This window comes from Chlorocebus sabaeus, chromosome 4 (assembly GCF_047675955.1).
Source record: "Chlorocebus sabaeus isolate Y175 chromosome 4, mChlSab1.0.hap1, whole genome shotgun sequence".
Lineage (NCBI taxonomy): Eukaryota > Metazoa > Chordata > Mammalia > Primates > Cercopithecidae > Chlorocebus > Chlorocebus sabaeus.
In genome coordinates, this window is record NC_132907.1 from 39,214,659 (window position 1) to 39,239,789 (window position 25,131).

The window sequence follows — 25,131 nt, forward strand, 5'->3', positions numbered from 1 at the left end:
CCTCAGCCTGTCAAAGTGCTGGGATAACAGGTGTGAGCCACCACGCCCAGCCTTTTCAATTTCTTTAATAGACATAAATGTATTCAGATTATCTATTTCTCCTTGTGTGTGTTTTGGTAGATTGTGTCTTTTAAGGAATTGGTCCATTTCAAATATGTTTATCAAGTTGTGAAAATAGAATTGTTTAAAGTATTTCTTCATTATTCTTCTAATGTTCATGGGATCTGTAGTGAAGTACCTTTTTTCATTTCTGATATTAAGTAATTTGTGCCCCTCTGTTTTTTTCTAGCCTGGCTAGAGGCTTATCACTTTTATTAATCTTTTCTAAGAACCAGCTTTTGGTTTCATTGATTTTCTCTATTGATTTTTTGTTTTCTACTTCATTGATTTCTACTCTAATTTTTATTTTTTCTTTTCTTCTGCTTACTTTGGATTTAATTTGCTCTTCTTTTTCTAGCTTCCTAAGGTGTAAGCTTATATAACTGATTCTAGATCTTTCTTCTTTTTTAATATATACATTCAATGCTATAAATTTTCTTCTGAGAAATTGTTTTTGCTACATTCCACAAATTTTGATGTTATCTTCCTTTTGTTCAAAGTATTTTTTTAGTTTTCTTGAGATTTCTTCTTTTGAACTGTGTGTTATTTATGTTGTTTAATCTCCACATGTTCAGAAATTTTCCAGTTGTCTTTCTGTTATTGATTTATAGTTTAATGCTACCGTGGTCTGAAAGCATGCGTTGTATGATTTCTATTCTTTCACTTTTGTTAAGGTTTGTTTTATGGCCTAGACTGTGGTCTGTCTTGGTGAAGTTCCCATGTGAGCTTGTCAAAAATGTGTATTTTGCTGTTAGATGAAGTAGTCAGTAGAAGTGAATTATATCCAATTAATTAATTGTATTTCTAAGTTCAACTACATTCCTACTGATTTTCTGCTTTCTGGATATGTCCATTTCTGATAGAGGGATGTCGAAGTCTTCAACTATAAAGTAGATTCATCTGTTTCTTCTTGCAGCTTTACCAGGTTTTGCCTCGCACGTTTTAAGGCTGTGTTGTTGGGTACATAAGGATCATTATGTCTTCTTGGAGAACTCACCTCTTTATCATTATGTAATATCCTTCTTTATCCCTAACAACTTTCTTTGCTTTTTAGTCTGCTCTGTCTAGAATTATAATATATAGCTACTCCTGCTTTCTTTTGGTTAGTGTCTTCATTGTAAATCTTTCACCATTCATTTACTTTTAATCTATGTGTGTCATTATATTTAAGGTGGGTTTCTTATAGACAACACATAGTTGGGTCTTATTTTTCTATCCACACTGATAATCTCTGTCTTTTGATTGGTACCTTTAGACCATTAATGTTCAAAGTGATTATTCATATAGTTAGAGTAACATCGATCATAGTTGTTACTGTTTTCTATTTGCTGCCCTTATTCTTTGTTCCTATTTTTGTCTTCTACTCTTTTCCCACCTTTTGTGGTTTTAATTAGCATTTAATATTATTCCATTTTCTCTTTTTTCTTAGCGTATTAGTTATACCTCCTTTTTTACTTTTTTAGTGGTTGCCCTAAAGTATACAAAATATGTTTACAACTAATCCAAATCCACTTCAAAATAACACTATATCATTTCATGGGTAGTGCGAATACTTTATAATAGCAAAATGATCCTAATTCCTTCCACCTGTCCCTAGTATGATTGCTGTCATTCATTTTACTTATATATAAGCCTACATAAGCTTATGCATATGTATATAGATATAAAGATAGATGCATAAGCATACATTGTAACTATTAGTATTTTGAACAAACTATTATCTCCTAGGTCAATTAACAATAAAAAATAAAAGTTTTTATTTTACCTTCATTTATTCCTTCTTCAGTGCTCTTCTTTTCTTTATGTAAATCAGAGTTTCTGGCCTATATCATTTTTCTTCTCTCTAAGAAACTACTTTTAACATCTAGTGCAATGCAGGTCTACCAATTTTTGTTTATCTCAGAAAGTATTTATTTCTCCTTCACTTTTGAAGGACAATTTCATAAGGTACAGAATTCTTGTTGATGGGAGACTTTTCTCGACTCTAAGTATTTCACTCCAGTCTTTTCTTGCTTGTACAGTTTCTGAGATATCAGATGTAATCCTTCTCTTTGCTCCTCTATGGGTAAGGTGTTCTTTTCCTCTGTCTTCTTTCAGGACTTTTTCTTTATCTTTGGTTTTTGTAATTGGAAAATAATATGGCTAGGCATAGGGTTTTTTGTTTGTTTGTTTGTTTGTTTTGTTGTTTTTGTTGTTGTTTTTGGCATTTAGCCTGCTTGGTGCTCTCTGATCTTTTGTGTCTAACAATTTTTTTGGTAAAATTCTCAGTCATTATTATTGTTTCAAATATTTATCCTGTTCCTTTTCTCTTTCTTCTCCTTCTGGTATTCCTATTGCCTGTATGTTATACCTTTTGTAGTTCTCTCACAGTCTGTGAATATTCTGTTCTGTTTTTTCCAGTCTTTGTTATTTTTGCTTTCCAGTTTTGGAGGTTTACATTGAGATCTTCTCAAGCTCAGAGACTGTTCTCTCAGCTGTGTCCAATCTACTAATAAGCTCATCAAAGGCATTCTTCATTTCCATTACAGTGTTTTTGATCTCTGGCATTTATTTTTGATTATTTCTTAGGATCTCCATCTTCCTGCTTACACTGCCCATCTGTTCTGACATGTTGTCCACTTTATCCATTTAGAGCCCTTAGCACATTATTCACAGTTGCTTTAAATTCTTTATCTGATAATTCCCATATCCTTGCCATGTCTGGAACTGATGCTTGCTGTGTAGATACTGTGTTGTTCCCCTTTTGGCATGCTTTATAATTTTTTCTCGATAGCCAGACATGATGTAGTGGATAAGAGAACTCCTGTAAATAGCCCTTATTTATGTAATGGTAAAGTATGGGGGGAAGAGAAATGTACTATATCTTCCTACAATTTGGTCCCTGTCTTTTAGTGAACCTATGCCTCTGGAATGTGAATATTCCAAGTGTTTCTCAGGATGTTTTTTCCCCTTCTTAGGTGAGACAGGATAGCTAGAGTGGGCTGGAATTGGGTATTGTTCTGCTCCTATGTAGAAAGCTAGAGCTAGATGGAGTTGAGCACTTTCCTTCCCTACGGTCAGTTAGGCTCTGATAAAACTTCAGTAGTTTAGGTTCTGGTTAGCTAGTTTCTCCTGAGGACAGATTTTATTAAGAAGAACAGAGTGCTCTGGTATATTTCAAAAAGGTTCCTTTTCCCCATCCTCCTGCCAGAAGCCCATGGGAATTTTTCTCTGCTATATACTGTGAGAAGCCGGTTGAGCTACTGGAAGTAAAATTCACAAAAGCATGGCACCCCATAACCAATGTAACTAGATCACTGAGTTTATACTCTCAGATTTGTCCACACTGAGCCTTTGACAATTCATTAACTATAGTTTGGATTTTTCTACCCTGCAGAGGTAGCAATGATTCCCTCAAAGGTTTCTGCTCTAGTATGTTGTGAGTCCCTGTATCTGCCTGTCTGACTGTCTCTCCAATTTGGGGGCAGCAGCTTGCTTGCCCTGTGACCTAACTTCTCTCATGGATCTAAGAAGAGTTCTGGAATAACACTGGCCACTTAACCAAGCCTTATAGGAGTACAATGCCTTAATACTAGGAGTGTTTCTAGCAATATGAATTCTAGGCATCACTGCTGGTCAGTAAGAGGGGCAAGCATCTACCATCCCTCAAATTTCACCACTAGCTCCCTCCCCAACTTACTAGAAAATGTGTTTACTTGGGATCTTCTTCAGCAGCATACTTTTCAAGGAAGGTTAGAAAGAAAACAATTGCATTAATATAAAATGATTATTTCATGTTTTGTCAATATGTGGTTATGTGGGCAAGAAATTACACACACACTCATATACACTTACAGTTGATCTGTGGTCAACTGTGTGAACTATGTCAAAGTCCCATGAATATATTTCAACTCTCAATATATTCAAAATGCCAATGTATAATTTTAAATACTGTATACCAGTGGATCCAGCTCATGAGGTGAAAGAAGCTTAGAGTTGGAAGGGACCACAGGTCATTTAGTCCAATCCTGCAGTTCCTAGGTGGGGAAACTAGTACAAAAGCTTAGCATTTGCCCAAGTGCATCCAGCACCCGGGCAGGAACCCAGGCCACATGGCTTCCAATACTTGATAAGAGGACAACCACCAAGCTGCCTAAGTCCAGAGTAAACAATGAGAAAGTCAGATTTAGGAAATTAACCCCCATTACCCTAGGAGCAAAGACTCTGACCTGTTTGGGAAGCTGGAGCTTCGAAGGGTAACCTAAGTTAAAGTGGCTCTCACATGTCAGGTCCTCAGTGCCCAATTGTAGAGAGAAAGGGAGAGGGTAGAATGAGGGAAAACAGGGACTCATCTAGGAGTAAAAACAAGTAGAGAAAGAAGAGAAAAGGTAGAGAATGGAGGAAGATAATGAGGAAAAGAGAGAGAAGAAGCCAAAAAGGATGGGTAAAATCCAACCTATTTGGCTTTGCCATAGTTTGTAAGGTCTATTTCATTTATTTATTTATTTATTGCTCAGCAAATATTTGTTGAGACTTACTCTTTGCTGGGCTTTATTTCAGCAGAAAGATTCCTAGACATAGGCTTAGTAAGGACAACACATGGATATCCTGGAGACTTCATCTTGCCAGACAGCTGGAAGCCCAAGACAGACCCTTTCTATACACCAAAGCATGAAAAACTTTTTCTCCCACTAAGCATTAGCACCTCTATGAAATGAAGTAGTTTGGGCAGGGTGCAGTGGCTCACGCCTTTAATCCCAGCACTTTGGGAGTCTGAGATGAGTGGATCACTTGAGATCAGGAGGTTGAGACTGGCCTTGCCAACATGGTGAAACCCCATCTCTACTAAAAATACAAAAAATTAGCCAGGCATGGTGGTGCATGCCTGTAATCCCAGCTACTCGGGAGGCCGAAACAGGAGAATCACTTGAACCCGGGAAGTGGAGGTTGCAGTGAGCCGAGGTGGTTCCATTGCACTCCAACCTGGGCAATAGAGTGAGACTTTGTCTCAAAAAAAAAGAAATGAAGTAGTTCAGCAGCAGAGGGTCACCATACCTCATCCCCTCCCACTACTTCTACCTTCTGCTTTCTCTCCAGGAGAGGCAGCCCCAGGCTTTTGGGCTTGGCAACCTCTGGAGTCCAGGGCAACCAAAGGCTTGGTCCAAAGGGGCTAACCATGAAGGCAGTCCAGATTCTAAGCCAGGGATATTGGGCACGTTTCTTTCTCTAGTTAGCCCCAGACCCTCAAACATTCAATGGCATAGACTCTAGATCTTCCTTTTGTCTCCATTCTAGTCTAACATGTCTGGCTTCAACTGATGAGCCAGGATCATCTTCTCACATCACAAAACCTCCCAGCCTTTTAGGAGGGATAAGTGGCTGCAACGCAGAGGCTAAAGCACTGGCCTCTGCTTTATATGGTCACCATCACAAGACAAGCAACGCAAACACATCCCAGTGTTCAAGAGAAGGAAGGAGATTGGAGTTTCTGCCAAGAAGAAGCCACCATAGAACATATTCCCTAGATATATGTTAACAAATAGCCAACTAGTCCTAAATCTCCCACTGGACTCCTTTGAAGGTCACCTAGAATGTATACAGTTAGGATGTTGAGATCTTGTTGTTGTTGTTGTTGTTGTTTTATCAATCTGCCTGTAGCAAAATTATTACACATTAGCTTAACTTTCTTCTTGGCAAGGCTTCTTATGAGTCAGGCTTCCCCAACTCTCCCCACTCATGATGGGTAAAGAGAAAACGACTAGGACTCAATTCCCAATCATTTTCAGAATACATGAAGGCAATGTTATGGATCACCCATGAACAAAAGCAAATAAATAAATACAACAAAAACAAACTCACAATCATCATCTGGCAGTTCTGTGTAGAATTCTAGAGCTCCTTAAGAGTAGGATATGTACAATATTGTTCCTTGCCCTGTTTAATAACATTTCTAGCCAATGTAAACCTACTCTCCATTCTTCCTAAGGACCTACCTGGACCACAGTCCCACTTCTTCTTGTCTAGTGTCTCCTGGTCTCTGTGACTTTTCCTACCTCCCAGGTCTAAGCATATTTTTGGCTGACACACAGTCTAGATTATTAAGAAGGGAATTCTGTCACCAGGAGACAAGCGATCCAGGGCCTTGACTTACAAACTAGTGTTCTCTAGGGCTCCCTCAAATTCTCCTGAGGGTACACCTTGGCAACCTTACTAGGAGGAAGTCTTTTTTTTTTTTTTTTTTTTTTTTTGAGACAAAGTCTCGCTCTGTTGCCCAGGCTGCAGTGCAGTGGCGCGACCTCAGCTCACTGCAAGCTCCGTCTCCCAGGTTCACGCCACTCTCCTGCCTCAGTTTCCCAAGCAGCTGGGACTACAGGCGCCTGCCACCACGTCTGGCTAATTTTTTGTATTTTTAGTAGAGACAGGGTTTCACTGTGTCAGCCAGGATGGTCTCGATCACTTGACCTTGTGATCTTCCCACCTTGGCCTCCCTAAGTGCTGGGATTACAGGCTTGAGCCACTGAAGAAACTCTTAAAGTACCCAAAGATTAACTGTAAAGGAGGTCTCAGTTGGCGAGGCACACATCACTGGTACTGATGTCGTCTAAACAGTTTTCACTTTAGTTCCTCCAGTATGAATATGCAGGATCAAATTAATAGACCACTCTTTTTATCACAGACAGAATAGTATAGTGGTGAAGTCCAACGCCTCCACAGTCAATCCTGGATCTGCTCATTCTCAGCTGTGACAGAGGGAAAATTTTTTAATCCCTTACGCCTTCATTTTCTCCTCTACGGTATGAGGACAATAATAGTACCAACCTTGTGGGATTGTTGTTCATGAGTTAGTACATGAAATGGCTTAGAAAGGTGCCAGGCACAGATGTTCACACAGTAAATACAGCTGTCACCATTATTCCTGGGAAGATATTCTTATAAAGAAAAGTAAAATACAAACAATGGTGCTACAAGTGAGATTCAGGTATAGAGGCAGGGAATTGTTTGGAGAATTTAGGACAAAAGGTATTTTGGAGGAAAAGAGTAAAGGTGTGGAGTCTGTCTTTACTTATCCAGAGAGGCTGCCGAGAGACCTGCTGCCTGGGACTGGCTGGCAGGGTCCCAGAAAGCAGCAGCCACTATTGCAGTTTACCACTTCCAAAATGACTCCACCCCAGGGGCGAGCGAGATGAAAGGAAGAGAGGGGTTTTGTTTTCTCCATCTGCACTTAATGCTTCTTCTTCCACCAAGAGGGGAAACTATGAACAGGGTGTTTTGGCCTTTGAACCGCCTTGACAGCTTGAATTCCTTTACTCTTCCAGGAAATGGTAAACAAAAAAGAATTGCTGTGCTGACACTCTTTTTGCTTCTGTTTTCCTTATTGAATGGCTACTGCTTTTAAAGAAAAGTGTCTCTTGACTATCTAAAATGTATTTCAGACTCCTTCGATCTATGTCTAACTAGCATGAGGTGAAACAAACAGAAAAGTTGATAAAGGCGTGAAAGCTCACCTAAGCTTTAGGTGACCCCTAAGTCACCTAAGTAAGCCTTTGCTGACTTCTAAGGACAGGCATGCCATAGAATATAAACAGTTGGTCAAAGTTATTTAAAATCATTGTTAGACAAAGGAAAGATGGAGGGAGGAAGAAGACATAAAAGGGAAGACCATAGGAAGAGAAAGAAAAAGTCTGTAGCCAGAGATTACTTTATGGGTATGTAACCAGTGTGGCCACAGAGGGCCCGGTAGTCAGATGGGACCTAGTGCTTAAGGCATAATATTCTGTGGTCCCCATCTGGAAATTCTCACTTTATCTTTTAATTGTTTTTGTAAAGGAAGTCTGATACAAGAGTATAGCCTCTGCTCAGACAGTTCTGCTTCCCAGGCTCCCTGGGACAAATTCTCAGCCCCCTGCTCGCCCTACCCAGGAACAAGATTTTTTCCTGCATCATTGCACCACCAGTCGGTACTCATCATGGTCACTTCTTTAAGATGAACTCTGTCAGTTTCCTGGTGGTCAGCCTCTACAGCAAATGGGGACACAAATGATCAGACCTAATGAGCAAGTTGTTGTCTAGGTGGCCCATCCATCACTCTAGCTCTGATGTCAGTCCATTGCACATGTATTTAATTTCAGTCCATCCTTCGTTTGCTAATTATGGAAGACAACTTAGCTCCTATGGGAGACAAAAATCTCTGCAGTGACTTGAGACAAGTGGAAATTTGTTGGAGAGCTTAGATAGAATGTATTTTTATTCTTTTTTTCCATTTTCTTTTCTCTTTTCATCTTTTTTCTTTCTTTCTTTCTTTTTCCTTTTTCTCCTTTGTATTTTTATCTTAACATGCCTAGACAGAGAAGAACACTGGATTGTACATAATGAGCTTTCTTTGACTCTCTTTTCCAGAGTGGAAATAGGATTCTGTGCTCCATCATCCTGAGCCATCACCAGGGGCCGTCCATAATCAACTATGATGACGAGAGTGGGAAGACATGTGTACATATCGCAGCAGCAGCGGGCTTCAGCGATATTATTCATGAGCTGGCAAGAGTCGCTGAGTGTAACCTGCAGGCTCTGGATGTGGATGACAGGTATCCGTGGCAACCGGAAAGTGCTGGGAACGCCTAGTCATTTCCCCCTAACTGAATCTTAAAATAAAGAAGATGTTTAAGGAGGTGTCCTATACAGCTATATCCTTATTGCCAGTAATACACATGTGCTTGTGACAATAAAAATTGCTCTATTTTAGTGAGAGGAGGAAAAATTATTGTTATGGAGAGGAAGACTGTGACTGTACAGTATTGTCAGATTTTCCACTTTTTGCTAAATGTTCTCCGTGCTCTCAGAAGACGTTCTATATTTCAGCTTCCTGCTATGTGCCCTTTTTGTTCCTAAAGGTAGGTTTTGAGATTTTTGTTTTCTTCATTCTTGGATTATGTTATAAAGTCCACCAGTTCTTTTATCCAGAGAAGAACATAATAAAGACTGTATTCTGGACTATTGGGCTCCTAGAACTACAAGGAACTTTTTCAGGCTGTTGTTGTTTTCGATCATCAAAGATGTATTGTCTGAAAAAGGAAGCTGGGTACAAAAAGGTAAAAAGACTTCTGTCAGAGCTAGTTAGATACTAAATGAAGATTTGTACACCTGTCTTTCAAACTTACAGCTTTTCACGTAGAATGCCCTGCTTATCTAAACTGTTTTGGTTAGGCACTGAATCAATGGAAATGTAAGAAAAATATAACAACAAACAAGCCTATCAAAAATAAGTAGACTCAAACACTCTGGTTTCTTTATCCTCTTGTATTGAAGTGCAAAATTAGCCCCCTACTTATAATTATTTATTTTTTTTTTTTTTTTGAGATAGCGTCTCTTTCATGCCCAGGCTGGAGTACAGTGGTGCAACCTCAGCCCACTGCAACCTCCACCTCCTGGGTCCAAGTGATTCCCTTGCCTCAACCTCCTGAGTAGCTGGAACTACAGGCTTCTGCCACCACACTCAGCTTACTTTTGTATTTTTAGTAGAGACAGGGTTTCACCATGTTGGCCAGGCTGGTCTTGAACTCCTGGCCTCAGGTGATCTGCCCGCCTCGGCCTCTCAAAGTGCTGGGATTACTGGCAGGAACCACCATGCCCAGCCTACTTATCATAATTTTAGATGCCCCAAGAAAGCTCCAGATACGTGATGCTCCCAGATACTTGAAATTCTTCTTTTTCTTTTTAAAATTACTTTATAAAATATGGAATACTTCACAAATGTGTGTGTCATCCTTGTGCAGGGGCCATGCTAATCTTCTCTATTAATACCTGAAATTCTTTTAACCCAGGGAAAAAATGGGGGGCTCTACATAGGTCTCAGAAGTTGGAGATAGTTAAATGACTTTAAGTAAAATTAAAGTATAAATCATTGAAAGTAGACATTTTTCGGCCAGGTGCAGTGGCTCATGCCTATAATCCCAGCACTCTGAGAGGCCGAGGTGGGTAAATCACTTGAGGTCAGGAGTTTGACACCAGCCTGGCCAACATGGCGAAATCTGTCTTTACTGAAAATACAAAAATTAGCCAGGTTTGGTGGGGGACACCTATAATCCCAGCTAGTCAGGAGGCTGAGGCAGGAGAATCCCTTGAAGCCAAGGGGCGGAGGTTGCGGTGAGCCAAGATCGCGCCATTGCACTCCAGCCTGGGTTACTCTGTCTAAAAAAAAAAAAGAAAGAAAGAAAAGAAAAAGAAAAGAAAAAAGTAGGTGTTTTCCTAAGAGCAGGTGTTGATCATAAGCAAGTAAGAAAGCAGAAGGACATAAGCTACATGAGGAAAAAAGTGAATTAACCTTTTTTTTAAAAAAAAAAAAAAGAACAAATTTCAGAAAGGCAGGCTGAGGGAAAGTTTATCTACTTCAAAACACTCCTAGAACCAGCTTTGAATAGAATAGTTCCCATTTTGCAATACCACCCACTTAGCAAAGAAAATCCAGTTCTCTAGGCCTCAGGGTGGAAAGTAAAACTAACAGGAGAAAAGAAAGTACAAAAGATAAGGAGAGTTCAAATGGAAGTAAAATATCCAGAAGAGTCCTTTCCGCTCCAGTGCTCAACTCAAAGGCCTCATGTACTGATCAAATCCTAGCCTCCATTTTTTTTCCATGTTTTCTGCAGCTAAACATGCAATTCTGCCTTCATGCTGAAGCTATAAGGTTCTGTTAATAGTTGAATTTTTCAGGGCCAGGCACGGTGGCTCACGTCTGTAATTCCAGCACTTTGGGAGGCTGAGGCGGGCGGATCATGAGGTCAGGAGCTCAAGACCAACCTGGCCAACATGATGAAACCCTGTCTCTACTAAAAATACAAAAATTAGCTGGGCTTGGTGGTGCACGCCTGTAATCCCAGCTACTCCGGAGGCTGAGGCAGGAGAATTGCTTGAACCTGAGAGGCAGAGGTTGCAGTGAGCCAAGATTGTGCCACTGCACTCCAGCCTGGATGACAGAGTGAGACTCCTTCTCAAAAAAAAGTTAAAAAAAAAAAAAAAAAAAAAAGTTGAATTTTTCAAAGTTTGCATAAGTTTATATGCTTTAAGCATTCACAATAATTGTGATTTCCCTTTCCTTCTTCTCTTTTTTAGTGTAAGTTTTTCCTACTGAAAGTTTTTGTGGAAAGGAAAGAAAAGTAAGGTAGTAATAAAAAGAAGTAGAAGGAAAATATGAAGAACTAGGCCTCCCAGATAGTAAAACATATCGTAAGTCTATGGTATTTAAAACATTGTAGTACTTACCTAAGATATGACACAGAACTCATAGCCCAGAAGCAGCATATGCAGCTTGAGTGTCTCAAATTTCATCGGTCTGTGAGGTCACAGTTCCCTTTAATATGCAATTTACTTATCTTCAGAGAGGAAAGTCTGTTACCAAGTTCTGCTCTCTGTGTATTTCTGGGAATTCTCTGGGGAATGTTTACATGTTTCATTAATCATTCCTCAGTCACTGATAGCTCAACCAATGCTGCATCCTTGGACCCATCATCTCCTGCCATTCAGCGGCCACCACATCCGCCCACTGCTTGTCTCTGCTGAATTCCTTCTGAATCACAGGCCCTGCCCTTTAGCCCCCTGCTGTGATAACTGAGGCAGATTGACTGTGTTTGCAGGACATCCTGAAGCTTAGAGATAAGAAAGGAACTAAAGTTTAGACAACTTGAAATTAGGTACCACAGACTGGCCCCAAGGACATGGGTATTTTAGAGATTATCTATATGCTCCCCTCATTACTCAGCAAAATCCTGTTCTTCTGGATCGCTTCCATATTGATGGTCAGAGGAATTTAAACAGTCGGTCTTAGTAATTGTCATGAAGGAGTATTTCACACAGCTTCTGAGTGAATCATCACATGTTGGTAAGCCTGACTGGATCAACATCCAGTCCTCCATCTACTGAATTTATTGGCAATAGTCTCTCTAAATGGAAGGACATAATCTGCTGGGGACCCATCTTGTTTCAGAATAAATGTCACCTGGAGACCTCTCTCACATAGAATGGAACTAATCATATCTGCCAGGTTCAAATATGCAGTGTGATTGATCACTGTGTTGAAAAATATATGGCCCTATTAGGTGTTATAAAATTGCTGCTTCTAGCATAACAGAAAAAGGTGTTTAACTGACAGAAGATACAATCTGTACCTGGGAATTCTAGGGTCACACAATATACATACATATATGCTCTCCAAATACTCATGTCCAACCCCCTTCACAGATACACCCAACCCAGCCCTTCTCTGTCCAGCTCCCAGGCTGCCTCCAGGCCTGAGAGACCACCTGGCCCTCTCAGGAGTGCCCTTCTGCCCAGGGTTCAGGCCTGAGGAGAGGTCTTCCATGACCTCCTTTCCCCCAGGACTGCCCATTTCCCGAGTGACTTACCGGAGGGATAGTCATTCTTTGTACAGAAGACCCCATTCATAGGAATGTGGGCCAGGCGCAGTTGCTCACACCTGTACAATCCCAGCACTTTGGGAGGCTGAGGCGGATGAATTACTTGAACCTAGGAGTTCGAGACCAGCCTTGGCAACATGGCGAAACCCCATCTCTACAAAAAATACGAACATTAGCCAGACTTAGTGGTACATGCCTGTAGTCCCAGCTACTCAGGAGGCTGACATGGGAGGATCGCTTGAGCCTGGGAGGTGAAAGTTGCAGTGAACTGTGATCGTACCACTGCTCTCTAGCCTGGGTGACAGAGTGAGACCCTATCTCAAAAAAGGAATGTCAACTTGCCCTTTGCCCTTTGCCTCTCCCTACATCCCCAGAAAAAAAGCAGAACATAGTTTTGTGACATCAGTACTTAATCCAAAATATAGTGTATTCAATATTTTATTTTTGGAGACAGAGTCTCACTCTGTCATCCAGGCTGGAGTGCAGTGGCACGATCTCAGCTCACTGCAATCCCTACCTCCCTGGTTCAAGTGATTCTCCTGCCTCAGCCTCCCAAGTAGCTGGGACTACAGGTGTGCACCACCATGCCTGGCTAATTTTGGGTTTTGGTTTTTTTTTTTTTTAGTAGATTAGGGGTTTCACCATGTTGGCAGACTGGTCTTGAACTCCTGACCTCAAGTGATCGACCCACCTCGGCCTCGCAAAGTGCTGGGATTATAGGTGTTAGCCACCGTGCCTGGCCTAGTTTATTCAATCTTGAATACAACTATGGGTAGAATCAAACGTCCAGTGCCTTTTCACAGTATTTTCCTGGATGACCTGATGGCCAGGGCTAATTGTCTTTAGGCCACCTCCAAGCTCTCAACTCTGATCTCCTGCTGTTAACTGCCTAAAGCAACTACAAGTCCACAGCTTCCAAAAATAATAATGCATAGGCACAGAGCAGCTATAAATCTACACTTAAGAAAGAAACATTTTTTTTTAGAGTCATGATAATCTTCAGAGATGCAACTCTATCTCCCAGCAAGTTGACTTTTTATATGCTTCAGCTAAGCTTCAGCTTCTCAAACTTCTGTTTTAGATCAAAGTATTTGCGGCATACTAGGCACACTTAAAAACCCACTGGGACAGGTTACCAAAACACAGGCAGAGTCCTTCATCCAAGACAAATCCAAGCCTTAACCTCCTAAAAAACAGTAGGTGCTCTTTAAATGAATAGTTGAAATTCTTATTTCTACTCACAGAGTTTTTTAAAAAAATATCAGGGTCTAATACTACCCAGAATTATTTTGTCTTCGGTACAATAATGAAAGCAGTAATACAAAAGTATCGATTTATTAAACTGTCTTATTGAGAGCCTCTATATGTGCCAGGCACCACGCTGGGTGCCAGAACCACACCGTGATTCGTGAAAGGCTCCCATTCCCCTCCCACATGGAGCGTACAATCTAACACTGGCCGGATGCGGTGGCTCATGTCTCTAATCCCAGCACTTTGGGAGGCTGAGGCAGGTGGATCACGAGGTCAGTAGATTGAGACCAGCCTGGCCAACATGGTGAAACCCCATCTCTACTAAAAATACAAAAATTAACTGGCCATGGTGGCATGTGTCTGTAGTCCCAGCTACTCGGGAGGCTGAGGCAGAAGAATCGCTTGAACCCGGGGGGCGGAGGTTGCAGTGAGCCGAGATGGGGTCACCGCGCTCCAACCTAGCGACAGAGCGAGACTCCATCTCAAAAAAAAAAAAAAAAAAGTGGCGGAACACTTACTATGTCAAGTATTTATGTTATTTTACAACTCACAGTTTTAAAAGTTATAATGATTTTTATCTATAATTTAACCTAACTTCTATTTTTGAGTTATCTCGCTAGATTAGTAGGAAACCTAACCTCATCTTTTAAAGCCCCCCACCCGGCTTCCCTTATTGTGTGTGCCTTGGTTCTGGAATTTTATACAACGGGTGTATAGGAATAGAGATGGAGGGTGGCCCCTCGTCTTCTGTCCTTATCCCTTCAGGTCAGATGATGTTCAGCTGTGTCCATGTCGTGCTTGGGCATGGGCGCCATCTTGGCCTGCCTGTGGTCCCATTGCCTAGACACACCACAGACATTCCCCATTCCCTGCTCCTAGCATCTCTGCCAGTGAAGCAAGGTTCTCGACCCCTTTGCTCCTGAGTCCAGTGGTCCTTTACGCTCTTGTCATACCACTTTTTTTTTTTTTTTTTTTTTTTTTGAGACAGAGTCTCCCTCTGTCGCCCAGGCTGGAGTAGCACTCGCCTCGCTGCAGCCTTCGCCTCCCGGGTTCTCCTGCTTCAGCCTCCCGAGTAGCTGAGATTACAGGCATGCACCATCAAGTCTGCTAATTTTTTGTATTTTTAGTTGAGACGGGATTTCACCGTGTTAGCCAGGATGGTCTCAATCTCCTGACCTCGTGATCCGCCCGCCTCTGCCTCCCAAAGTGGTGGGATTACAAGTGTGAGTCACGGTGCCCAGCTGTCACACCACCCTGACCACTGAAGGGGGACCCCCTTTCCAGTGCTGGGAAAGCCATTTCCATTCAGATATTTAGTTAAATATTTTGCCTTTGCTCTGAAGTTGCTCTGAGTCCCAAACTTGGCTTTTGAAAGCAAAAACACATTTCCCCTCCTGACGACTTCGCAATATCCCTCCGCTGAGGTTGAGCACAATGTCAATCATCCCCTTAAATAGGGCAAAGAGGCGAGGTAGAAAATATGTATAGACATCAGGATCTTAAAATATAATCCCACCACATGAAAAAATGGTGGTTTTTTTTTGTTTTGTTTTTGTTTTTGTCTTTGTTTTTGTTTTTTGTTTTCAGGCTTAATTCACTTTATTTTTCTTGTATAAAAACCCTATGTTGTAGCCACAGCTGGAGCCTGGGTCCACTGCACGGAGACTCTGGTGTGGGTCTTGACAAGGTGGTCAGTGAATTCCTGATAGGGAGACTTGGTAAATACAGTCTCCTTCCAGAGGTCAGGGGTCAGGTAGCTGTAGGCCTTAGAGATGTCATCAAAGGTGGCCTTGGCAAAGTTGCCCAGGATGGCAGTGCAGCCCCGGGCTGAGGTGTAGCAGTCATCGATACCAGCTATCATAAACAGCTTCTTGGGCACAGGCGCTGAGACGATGCCAGTGCCCCTGGGTGCAGGGATGAGATGCACCAGCACAGAGCCGCAGCAGCCAGTCACCCTGCAAGGGACGGTGTGGGGCTTGCCGATCTTGTTCCCACAGTAACCTCTGTACACGGGGACATTGGAGAGTTTGGCCAGGATGATGGCCCCACAGATGGCGGTGGCCACCTCCTTGGAGCACTTAACACCCAGGCCGACATGGCCATCGTAGTCCCCCATAGCAACAAACGCCTTGAACCTGGTGCGCTGGCCAGCACGGGTCTGCTTCTGCACCGGCATAATCTTCAAAACCTCGTCTTTGAGAGAGGCCCGCAAGAAAAAGTCAATGATCTCAGATTCCTTAATGGGCAGGGAGAAGAGGTAGATCTCCTCCAGGGACTTGATCTTCATGTCCTTCACCAAGCGGCCCAGCTTGGTGACCGGCATTCACTTCTTACCCTCCGCCTTGCCTCGGCGAACTCCGCGGCCTCGACCCCGGCCCCGCAGGGTCGCCGCCCGGCCCAGATGCCACTACCGAAACCTCCGCGGAAGCCACCGCGGTTCACCATCCCAGGGCCTCCAGGGCCTCCAGGGCCTCCGGGCGGGGCCGCTGCACCGGTGTCATCCGCCGTTTGGTGTTTTCTCGGAGAAGAAGCAGAAGTGGTGTTAAGAGGGCTGGGCGCGGTGGCTCACGCCTGTAATGCCAGCACTTTGGGAGGCTGAGGAGGGCGGATCATGAGGTCAGGAGATCGAAACCATCCTGGCCAACATGGTGAAATCCTGTCTCTACTAAAAATACAAAAATTAGCTGGGTGTGGTGGCCTGTGCCTATAACCCCAGCTACTCGGGAGGCTGAGGCAGGAGACTCGCTTGAACCAGGGAGTCGGAGGTTTCAGTGAGCTGAGATTGCACCAGTGCACTCCAGCCTGGCAACAGAGCAAGATGCTGTCTCAAAAAAAAAAAAAAAGAAAGAAAGAAAAGAAAAAGAAATGGTGTTGAGAAAAGTTGGCTGTGTAATTACAAAAACAGTCAGATTGGCTCTGACCTCACTGCACATACCAAAATACGCATGTAGTCACACACACAGATTGTGTTTGTTTGTTCAGTTTTTGGTTTTTGAGGCAGGGTCTCACTCCATTGCCCAGGCTGGAATGTGGTGGCAGGATCTCAGCTCACTGAAGCCTCAACCTCTCTAGACTCAATCAATCCTCCCACCTCACCCTCCGGAGAAGCGAGGACTACAGGCACATACTCATCACATCCAACTAATTTTTATATTTTTTTTGTAGAGACTGGGTTTTGCTCTGTTGCCCAGGCTGGTGTCGAACTCCTGAGCTCAAGCAATCTGCCCACCTCTGGCTCCCAAAGTGCTGGGATTTCAGGCGTGAGCCACAGTGCCCAGCCATGGTTTTTTATTTTTAAACCAAATAAATCTAGAATACTGGTGTTCTTTGTATTTATGTTCAGTAAAATTTACTTTTATGGTGTACATAAAGTGCATGAATTCATGTTACCACCACAAACAGAATTCAGAACAATTCCATCAATTCCAACATCAACTCATGTCCTTCTGTATAGTCAAGCCCTTTCCCATCGCTAAGCCCCGGCAACCACTCATTAGTTATCTGTCTGTATAGTTTTGCCTTTTCCAGAAGGTCATGTAAATGGAAATATATAGTAGGTCATCCTTTGAGACTGATTTATTTGATTTATTTCACTTAGCAGAATGCGTTTGACACTCATCTATGTTGTTGCATATATCAGCAGTCTGTTCTTTTTCATTACTGAGTAGTATTCCAATACTACTGGAATATTATTGAGTACCTCTTCATGTGCTTATTTACCATCCATATATCTTCTTTGACGAAATGTCTATTCTGATCTTTTGCTAATATTTAAAATTGTTTTATTTTCTTATTGTTCAGTTCTGAAAGATTTTATATACTAATTACTAGTATTAGTAATACTTTGTTGACTATGTGATTTGCAAATATTTTCTCCCAGTCTATGGCTTTTCTTTTTATTCTTTTAAGAAAACACTGGTTATACAATTTAATAAAGGTTTAAATACTGGTGAATATTTATCCACCTTTTGGCTAATGAAGGACTTTTTATTTTTATTTTTATTTTTTTTGAGACAGAGTCTTACTCTGTTGCCAAGGATGGAGTGCAGTGGCGTAATCTCGGCTCACTGCAACCTCTGCCTCTGGGGTTTAAGCAATTCTCGTGCCTCGGCCTCCTGAGTAGCTGGGACTACAGGAATGTGCCATGATGTCTGGCTAATTTTTGTATTTTTAATGGAGATGGTGTTTCTCCTTGTTGGCCAGGCTGCTCTTGAACTCCTGACCTCAGATGATCCATCTGCCTCAACCTCCCAAAGTGCCAGAATTACAGGCATGAGCCACTGTGCCCAGCCACGAAGGATTTTTTAAACATAACATCATGAAAGAAAGAAAAAATGAAAAAGGAATTAAATGTGATTATTTTTTAAAGTTTTATAGAAAAATCATTTAAAAATTGAAAGTTGGCCGGGCATGGTGGCTCACACCTGTAATCCCACCACTTTGGGAGGCCAAGGCGGGTAGATCACGAGGTCAGGAGTTCAAAACCAGCCTGGCCAACATAGTGAAACCCCATCTCTACTAAAAATACAAAAATTAGCCAGGTGTGGTAGCACGTGCCTGTAGTCCCAGCTACTCAGGAGGCTAAGGTGTGAGAATCGCTTGAACCCGGGAGGCAGAGGTTGCAGTGAGCTAAGACCACACCATTGCACTCCAGCTTAGGTGACAGAGTAAGACTCGATCTCAAAAAATAAAATAAAAATAAAAGTCAAGTAACAAATTACAGAAAATGTTTTCATAAACATAACCTAGAGAAGATCAATGTATTTAATACAAAGAGCACATACAAATTAGTAAGAAAAACACATACTTTAACAGAAAAATGACAAAAGGCATTAGTCATTTCAATGAAGAAACTCAAATGGAAAATAAACTTATATTTCAAAAGTTCAAACCTTACTATAAATTAAATAGGAAGGAAAACGACAGTGAAGCATATTTTGCCTACCAAATGGACAAAGATTTTTAAAGTAAGTAACAATACTCAGTATTAGAGAAGGAGGAGAAACATAGCTGGTAGAACAAATTGACTCAATCTTCCTGGAAGGCAGTTCGGTACTATGTATAAAGAACCTCAAAACTGTTCATACCCTTTGACCCACTACTTCCTCTTCTAGGAAATTGTCAGAAAGCCCAGAGAGAGTAGAAGGCAGGGATACTTAGAGCTAGAGGAGAGGCCCCTACACATGTCTACCATCATCCTTTGGGCTCATTTAACACTTACTATTTCTATACTGTAAATGGCAACAAGATTTTCCCTACCTCAACCTGACTTTGAGCAGGAGCTGTTGCTGGCTAAGAAGCCTGAACAATTAACGTGCTCAGACACTTGTGCTTTTTCCACATGGCCCCTCCAGGACACCTCTGCACTGGGCTGCAGCTGCAGGGAAGGTGGAATGTGTCCAGTCACTGCTGGAGTTGGGAATGGACAGCAACCTGCGGGACATCAATGAAAGCACGCCCTTGGCCTACGCTCTGTACTGCGGTCACACGGCGTGTGTCAAACTCCTCTCCCAAGAGAGCAGGTGGGTACACCACGAGCCACTTAGTTTTCTATTCTTCTCAAATATTTATAAATTCGGATAAAATGTTTTAAATTGCCAAGGTGCAAACCAATAATATTATTATTATACTTTTATAATATAATTAATGTTACATAGTATTAAAGACATTAAATGATTATATAATTTATGTTTGCCATTATCTAACACAGAATAAAGTGTTCTTGGAGCAAAATGATAGTAGTGAGCCCAAATCCATCAGCCTAATATTCACTGAACTTGAATCTCTTCTTTCCTTTTCTCTCTTTCCTCTTCCCTTTTTGGCACATCCTCTAAATCCCCCTTTTGCCTAATTTGGTGAGTCTCAAACTTTTGTTCTCAGGACTTTTACACTCTCAAAAATTATTATGGGCCCCCAAATAACTTTTATTTATGAGAGTCAAACCTATCAATATTTATGGCATTAGAAATTAAAACTGAGAGGCCAGGCGCGGTGGCTCATGCCTGTAATCCCAGCACTTTGGGAAGCTGAAGCAGGCGGATCACCTGAGGTTAGGAGTTCAAGACCAGCCTGGCCAACATGGTGAAATCCCATCTCTACTAAAAATACAAAAATTAGCCAGGCATGGTGGTGGGCGCCTGTAATCCCAGCTACTTGGGAGGCAGAGGCAGGAGAATAGTTTGAACCTGGGAGGTGGAGGTTGCAGTGAGCCGAGATCACTCCATTGCACTCCAGCCTGGGTGACAGAGCGAGACTCCATCTCAAAAAAAAAAATTAATTAAAACTGAAAAATTTTTAATAAAATATGCATTTTTATCCATTAAAATTAATAGTAAACATTACATTTACATGTGAACATAAATACTATATTTTTAATTAAAAATAAAATGTTTTATTTAATATTTCTATTTCCCAAAACAAAAATATTGTCATGAGAAGAGTAGCATTGTTTTACGTTTTTGGCAAATCTCTTTGGTAGCTTAATACAAGCTTAATAGAATACAGCTGGGGGCTGGGCATGGTGGCTCACACCTGTAATCCTAGCACTTTGGGAGGTCGAGGCGGGTGGATCACCTGAGGTCAGAAGTTCAGCTAGACCAGCCTGGCCAACGTGGTGAAACCCCATCTCTACCAAAAACAGAAAAACTAGCCAGGCGTGGTGGTGCGTGGCTGTAACCCCAGCTACTGGGGAAGCTGAGGCAGGAGAATCGCTTGAGCCTGGGAGGTGGAGGTTGCAGTAAGCTGAGATAGCACCACTGCACTCCAACCTGGATGACAGAGCAAGACCCTGTCTCAAAAAAAAAAAAAAAAAAAAAAAAAAAGAATAAAGTGGGTTCCACATCTGCTTTTTGCATTCACTCTGTTGCAATATAATGTGTTTTGTTTTTTGGGTTTAGGGTTTGCTTATTTATTTATTTATTTATTTATTTTTTAATTTTAGAGCCAGAGTTTCCCTTGTCACCCAGGCTGGTGTGCAGAGGCATAATAATGGCTCACTGCAACCTTGAACTCTTGGGCTCAAACGATCCCCTCACCTCAACCTCTTGAGTAGCTGGGACTTTTGGCATGTGCCACCATGCCCAGCTGGGTTTTCTTGTTTTTTGTTTTTTGTTTTTTTTGTAGAGATGGCCTCACTATGCTACCCAGGCTGGTCCCAAACTCCTGGCCTCCAGCAGTCTTCCCACCTCAGCCTCCCGAAGTGCTGGGATTAGAAGTGTGAGTCATCATGCCCAGCCACAGTATCATGTTTTGATTGATGTATGTAGAAACTATCTGGCGTTATATAAATACATAGTTGGAAAAGGCAGGTGTATCTCAATAGGCTTTTCAGACAATTGTGTGTATTTTTCTTTTTCTTTTTTTTTTTTTTTTTTTGTGAGACGGCGTCTCACTCTGTCACCCACCTGCCACCATGCCCGGCTAAATTTTTTGCAATTTTAGTAGAGATGGGGTTTCACTGTGTTAGCCAGGATGGTCTCGATCTCCTGACCTCATGATCTGCCCACCTCAACCTCCCAAAGGGCTGGGATTACAGGCGTGAGCCACCGCGCCCAGCCAATTGTGTGTATTTTTCTTTGATACGATATCAAAACTTAACAAGTAGTAGTTTCTTAAAGGTTAATTGCAATGTGGATTCTCACCATATCAATGAATTTTTTGTACTCTGTCACATTAGAATACATTACTATAACTTATACTTTAAATGGGCCCTCTACACATGCGTGATTTTATTAACACCTTGCATTGGTCATTTGGAAAATATTGGTTCACTTAATTATAAAGATCTTCCAAATGACACATTTCATTATACAATATCAAAAAGTCACATTTGTTAGTGTTACCACCAATCTCATTGGAAAAGCTTTATAGATTGAGATGCTGTCGAGCTTACAATGTGAATATAAGTTTTCTGAAATTCTAGTTTTTACTTGAAAGCTAGACTTTCGTCATTGGCTACAATAACTGTCAATTATTTATCTTGAAATGAAATATTCACTGTATTCGTTTTATTTTATTTTATTTTATTTATTTTGAGATGGAGTTTCACTCTTGTTGCCCAGGCTGGAGTACAATGGCACAATCTCGGCTCACTGAAACCTCTGCCTCCCGGGTTCAAGCAATTCTCCTGTCTCAGCCTCCAGAGTAGCTGGGATTACAGGCATATGCCACTACACCTGGCTAATTTTGTATTTTTAGTAGAGACAGGTTTTCTCTATGTTGGTCAGGCTAGCCACCACGCCTGGCCCACTTTATTCATTTTAATATATTTTTATTTTATTTATATATATATATGGTATACATGTTTTGATATAAATATACCTAGTGAGATGGGCCAGGCACAGTAACTCATGCCTGTAACCTCCACACTTTGGGAAGCCAAGGCGGGGGGATCACTTGAGCCCAGGAGTTCAAGACTAGCCTAGCCAAGATGGCAAAACCCCATCTCTATTAAATATACCAAAATTAGCTGGGCTTGGTGGCGTGCACCTGTAATATCAGACACTCAAGAGGCTGAGGCATGAGAAACACTTAAACTTAACTGCAACTTTGTACCCTTTGACCTATACCTCCCATTCCCCCACCTCACCCTCACTTCTGGTAACCACTGTTTTACTCTCTGTTTCTGCGTATTTCACTTTATTTATTTTGCAGAAATTTCTGCAAATACTTAGCTCTACGTAACCATAGTTTGTCTGTAAGGCATAAAAATGGTGTTCAGTGAAAAAAGTGTCCAGTTCAGCCCATGACTCAAACAATTGCACAGCTGCTTTACCCCAAGACAATCATCACATCTCTGTATATAGTAGAATTGCTTACGAGTACTTCTTATTTTGTCAAACAAGTGTAATCAAGTCAATATTTAATCATATTAATAACTTGTACTGCCTGAACAAGGATATTATTAAGTTAAAGGACTTTTTTTTTCTGCAAGTACATTGATGCCACTATTGTCCTGATTTGAACTGAGGCAGCCACCATTTTACCCACCACCTCTACTGCACCATCAATGCAAGGCAGCACAGTGAAAAAGACTAATAACATTGTGGTGTTATTATGAATAGAGTTAAACGCCATGAAACCCCTGAAAAAGTCAGGGATCCCTCTTTAAGGGTTCAGTGGACCCCATTTTGAGACCCAGAGGCCTAAAGCACGAGCCGTAACAGGGGGAGGAGATGGCTTACACAAGATGCTGCAATAGCATCAATTCACACAGGGACATATTCTTTGTAGGGGAACTTGAATGTCAGAGGTGCCCTGGGGATCTCTCTGGTAGTATTAGAAGTCTAGAATTCAATATTTCAAAAAGCCCATTGGAAGGTGAAAGAATAAAGATAAGACTACATCATGGGAATAAAGATTCAAAGGATGCACTGTGTGACCTTTAGAGAAAACATTCGTTACATGCATCCAAAATAAGTGGTGATGTTTTTCAAATTGCAGATTGCGATATCTCACTCCAGAAAGTAATGTTGCAATCTGACCCTTAGGGGCACACACACGGGTCAGGTTTCATCGTTAATTCATACCGCAGAAAGCATTAAGTCAATTGGAGCCTCAAAAGAGAATCACACAGAATTTTCCAAGGAACACAAACAGAATAGGACCTCAGGGAACCTCTTGACAACTGCTGGCCTTTTTCCTTTATAATTTGCCTGTGCATTGGGCATTGCTCACTTTTTTCTGCAGCCACGCCCAACCTTGGTCATGCACTCCTCTTCTTTCGCTGGAGCCCAGACTAAAACTTCTTTCCTTGGTTTTCTTCTCTTTTTTTTTTTTTTATATTTTTTATTTTTATAGAGACGAGATCCTGCCATGTTGCCCAGGCTGGTCTCAAACTCCTGACTTCAAGTGATCCTCCAACCTCGGCCTCCTGAAGTTCTGGAATTATAGGCATGAGCCACCACGCCTGTTCTTTAGCATACTTTTTCAAAAAGTACTTTTCAACAGGAAAGTTTTCGTTTAAAATGGGGAGGAGGTGCCTGAGGGGGATAATGTCAGTTGGTCAGCACTAGGTCCAGGTTTTCTAGGATCTCTTTCACAGAAAGCCTAAAACCACACTCAGCAACCTCCTCCATCCTTCTGCTCGTTGAAGCCTGAACTCAAACCCTTAGGCTTCATCTCTGACTTCAACTCGCGCTCCTACTGACTGTCCTTGAGATGTGAGAACAACACTTTCAGCAAGTTTTCAGTTTAGTTAACCCCTTGTCGAACACAGATGATCCAGGTGTAAATTTTGGAAGGATATCCCCTGAAGGAGCAAGAAAAATATAAGAAACGTCCTCCTTGGGCAAAGACTGCCCATGGCAAAGAGCATCTTCTGGGCAGCATTACCAGGGGTGCTGTGAGTTCCTCACACCACCTTTAAGTTGAGAAGGCTTTGGGGGTATCTAGGAAGGATCTCAGAAAACCTGATGAAGCATGTGGAATAGGGGGTCGGTATTTCAGTTAGTGATGTCTCTACTTCCTATTCTCACATATCATCCCTGCTCTTTTATATTTGCATAGAACAGAGTCTACTCGACCCCCTCATTCCCAGAGCAGTCGGCCCCAGAAGAAGGAGGGACGGTTCAACGTGCTCAACCAAATATTCTGCAAAAACAAGAAAGAAGAGCAGAGAGCCCATCAGAAGGATCCCAGCAGGGACCGATACAGAGAGGAGGACACCTCGGAAGTCAATGACATCATCACCACCTTTGATAGCATCGTGGGTACCAACTGCCAAGAACAGCCTGGTGATCAGGTGGCTATGGTTGAATTTAAGAAGAAAATCTCAGACAATTCAAAATATCCTTTAGCGGAAAAGAAACCACTGGCCCGTAAGGGGCTTCCACCAATCAGAACGCAGAGTCTCCCACCCATCACCCTGGGCAGTAACTTCCTAACAGCCTCCCATGGGGCCACTTCCCATGCAGGCCTGAGCTCTGGTCCTCATCGTATGGCCCAGCGATCTCAGAAAAGTCGAAGTGAGCAGGATTTATTAAATAACAGAACTGGCTGCCAGATGTTACTAGATAACCCCTGGAGGAGTGATTCTAATCAGGTATTTTCCTACAAAGTTTGGACTGTGTCTTCTTCTGATAAGCTGCTGGACAGATTGCTCAGTGTCCGACCTGGTCACCAGGAGGTCTCTGTGCCACCACATCTTCGTCATCTACATAATCCATCATCAGGTAATGTCCTTGATTTCGTCTTCATTCTCAGCAGGCTCTATACTGGAAACGTCCCCTACAGTTCTAGGCTAGGAACTGGAGTGACAATAGTCTAGAAGGCAGGGTGAGAATAAAATGAGTGATTAGAGCCACTTTTTCTCCCAAAGTGCACTGGATTTGAGATTTCTGGGCTGTGAAAACATTCTGCTTCTCTGGCCGGGCACGGTGCTCAATCCCAGCACTTTGGG

At 41.9% G+C, this 25,131-nt stretch overlaps 1 protein-coding gene and 1 non-coding gene across 2 annotated transcripts in view; one reads left to right on the forward strand and one right to left on the reverse strand.

Annotated features, from left to right (window-relative positions):
- The window catches only part of ANKRD55 (ankyrin repeat domain 55), a 131,717-nt gene that overhangs the window by 94,454 nt on the left and 12,132 nt on the right, over positions 1 to 25,131 (forward strand). Inside the window, exons 7-9 of the mRNA XM_007972902.3 lie at positions 8,476 to 8,660; positions 19,088 to 19,255; positions 24,240 to 24,904. Of these exons, the coding sequence (XP_007971093.3) occupies positions 8,476 to 8,660; positions 19,088 to 19,255; positions 24,240 to 24,904 (1,018 nt within the window). The remainder of the gene's footprint in view (positions 1 to 8,475; positions 8,661 to 19,087; positions 19,256 to 24,239; positions 24,905 to 25,131) is intronic.
- On the reverse strand, positions 9,804 to 9,908 carry LOC119618382 (U6 spliceosomal RNA). Its single transcript, XR_005234695.1, has one exon. It is a non-coding gene; the product is annotated as a U6 spliceosomal RNA (small nuclear RNA).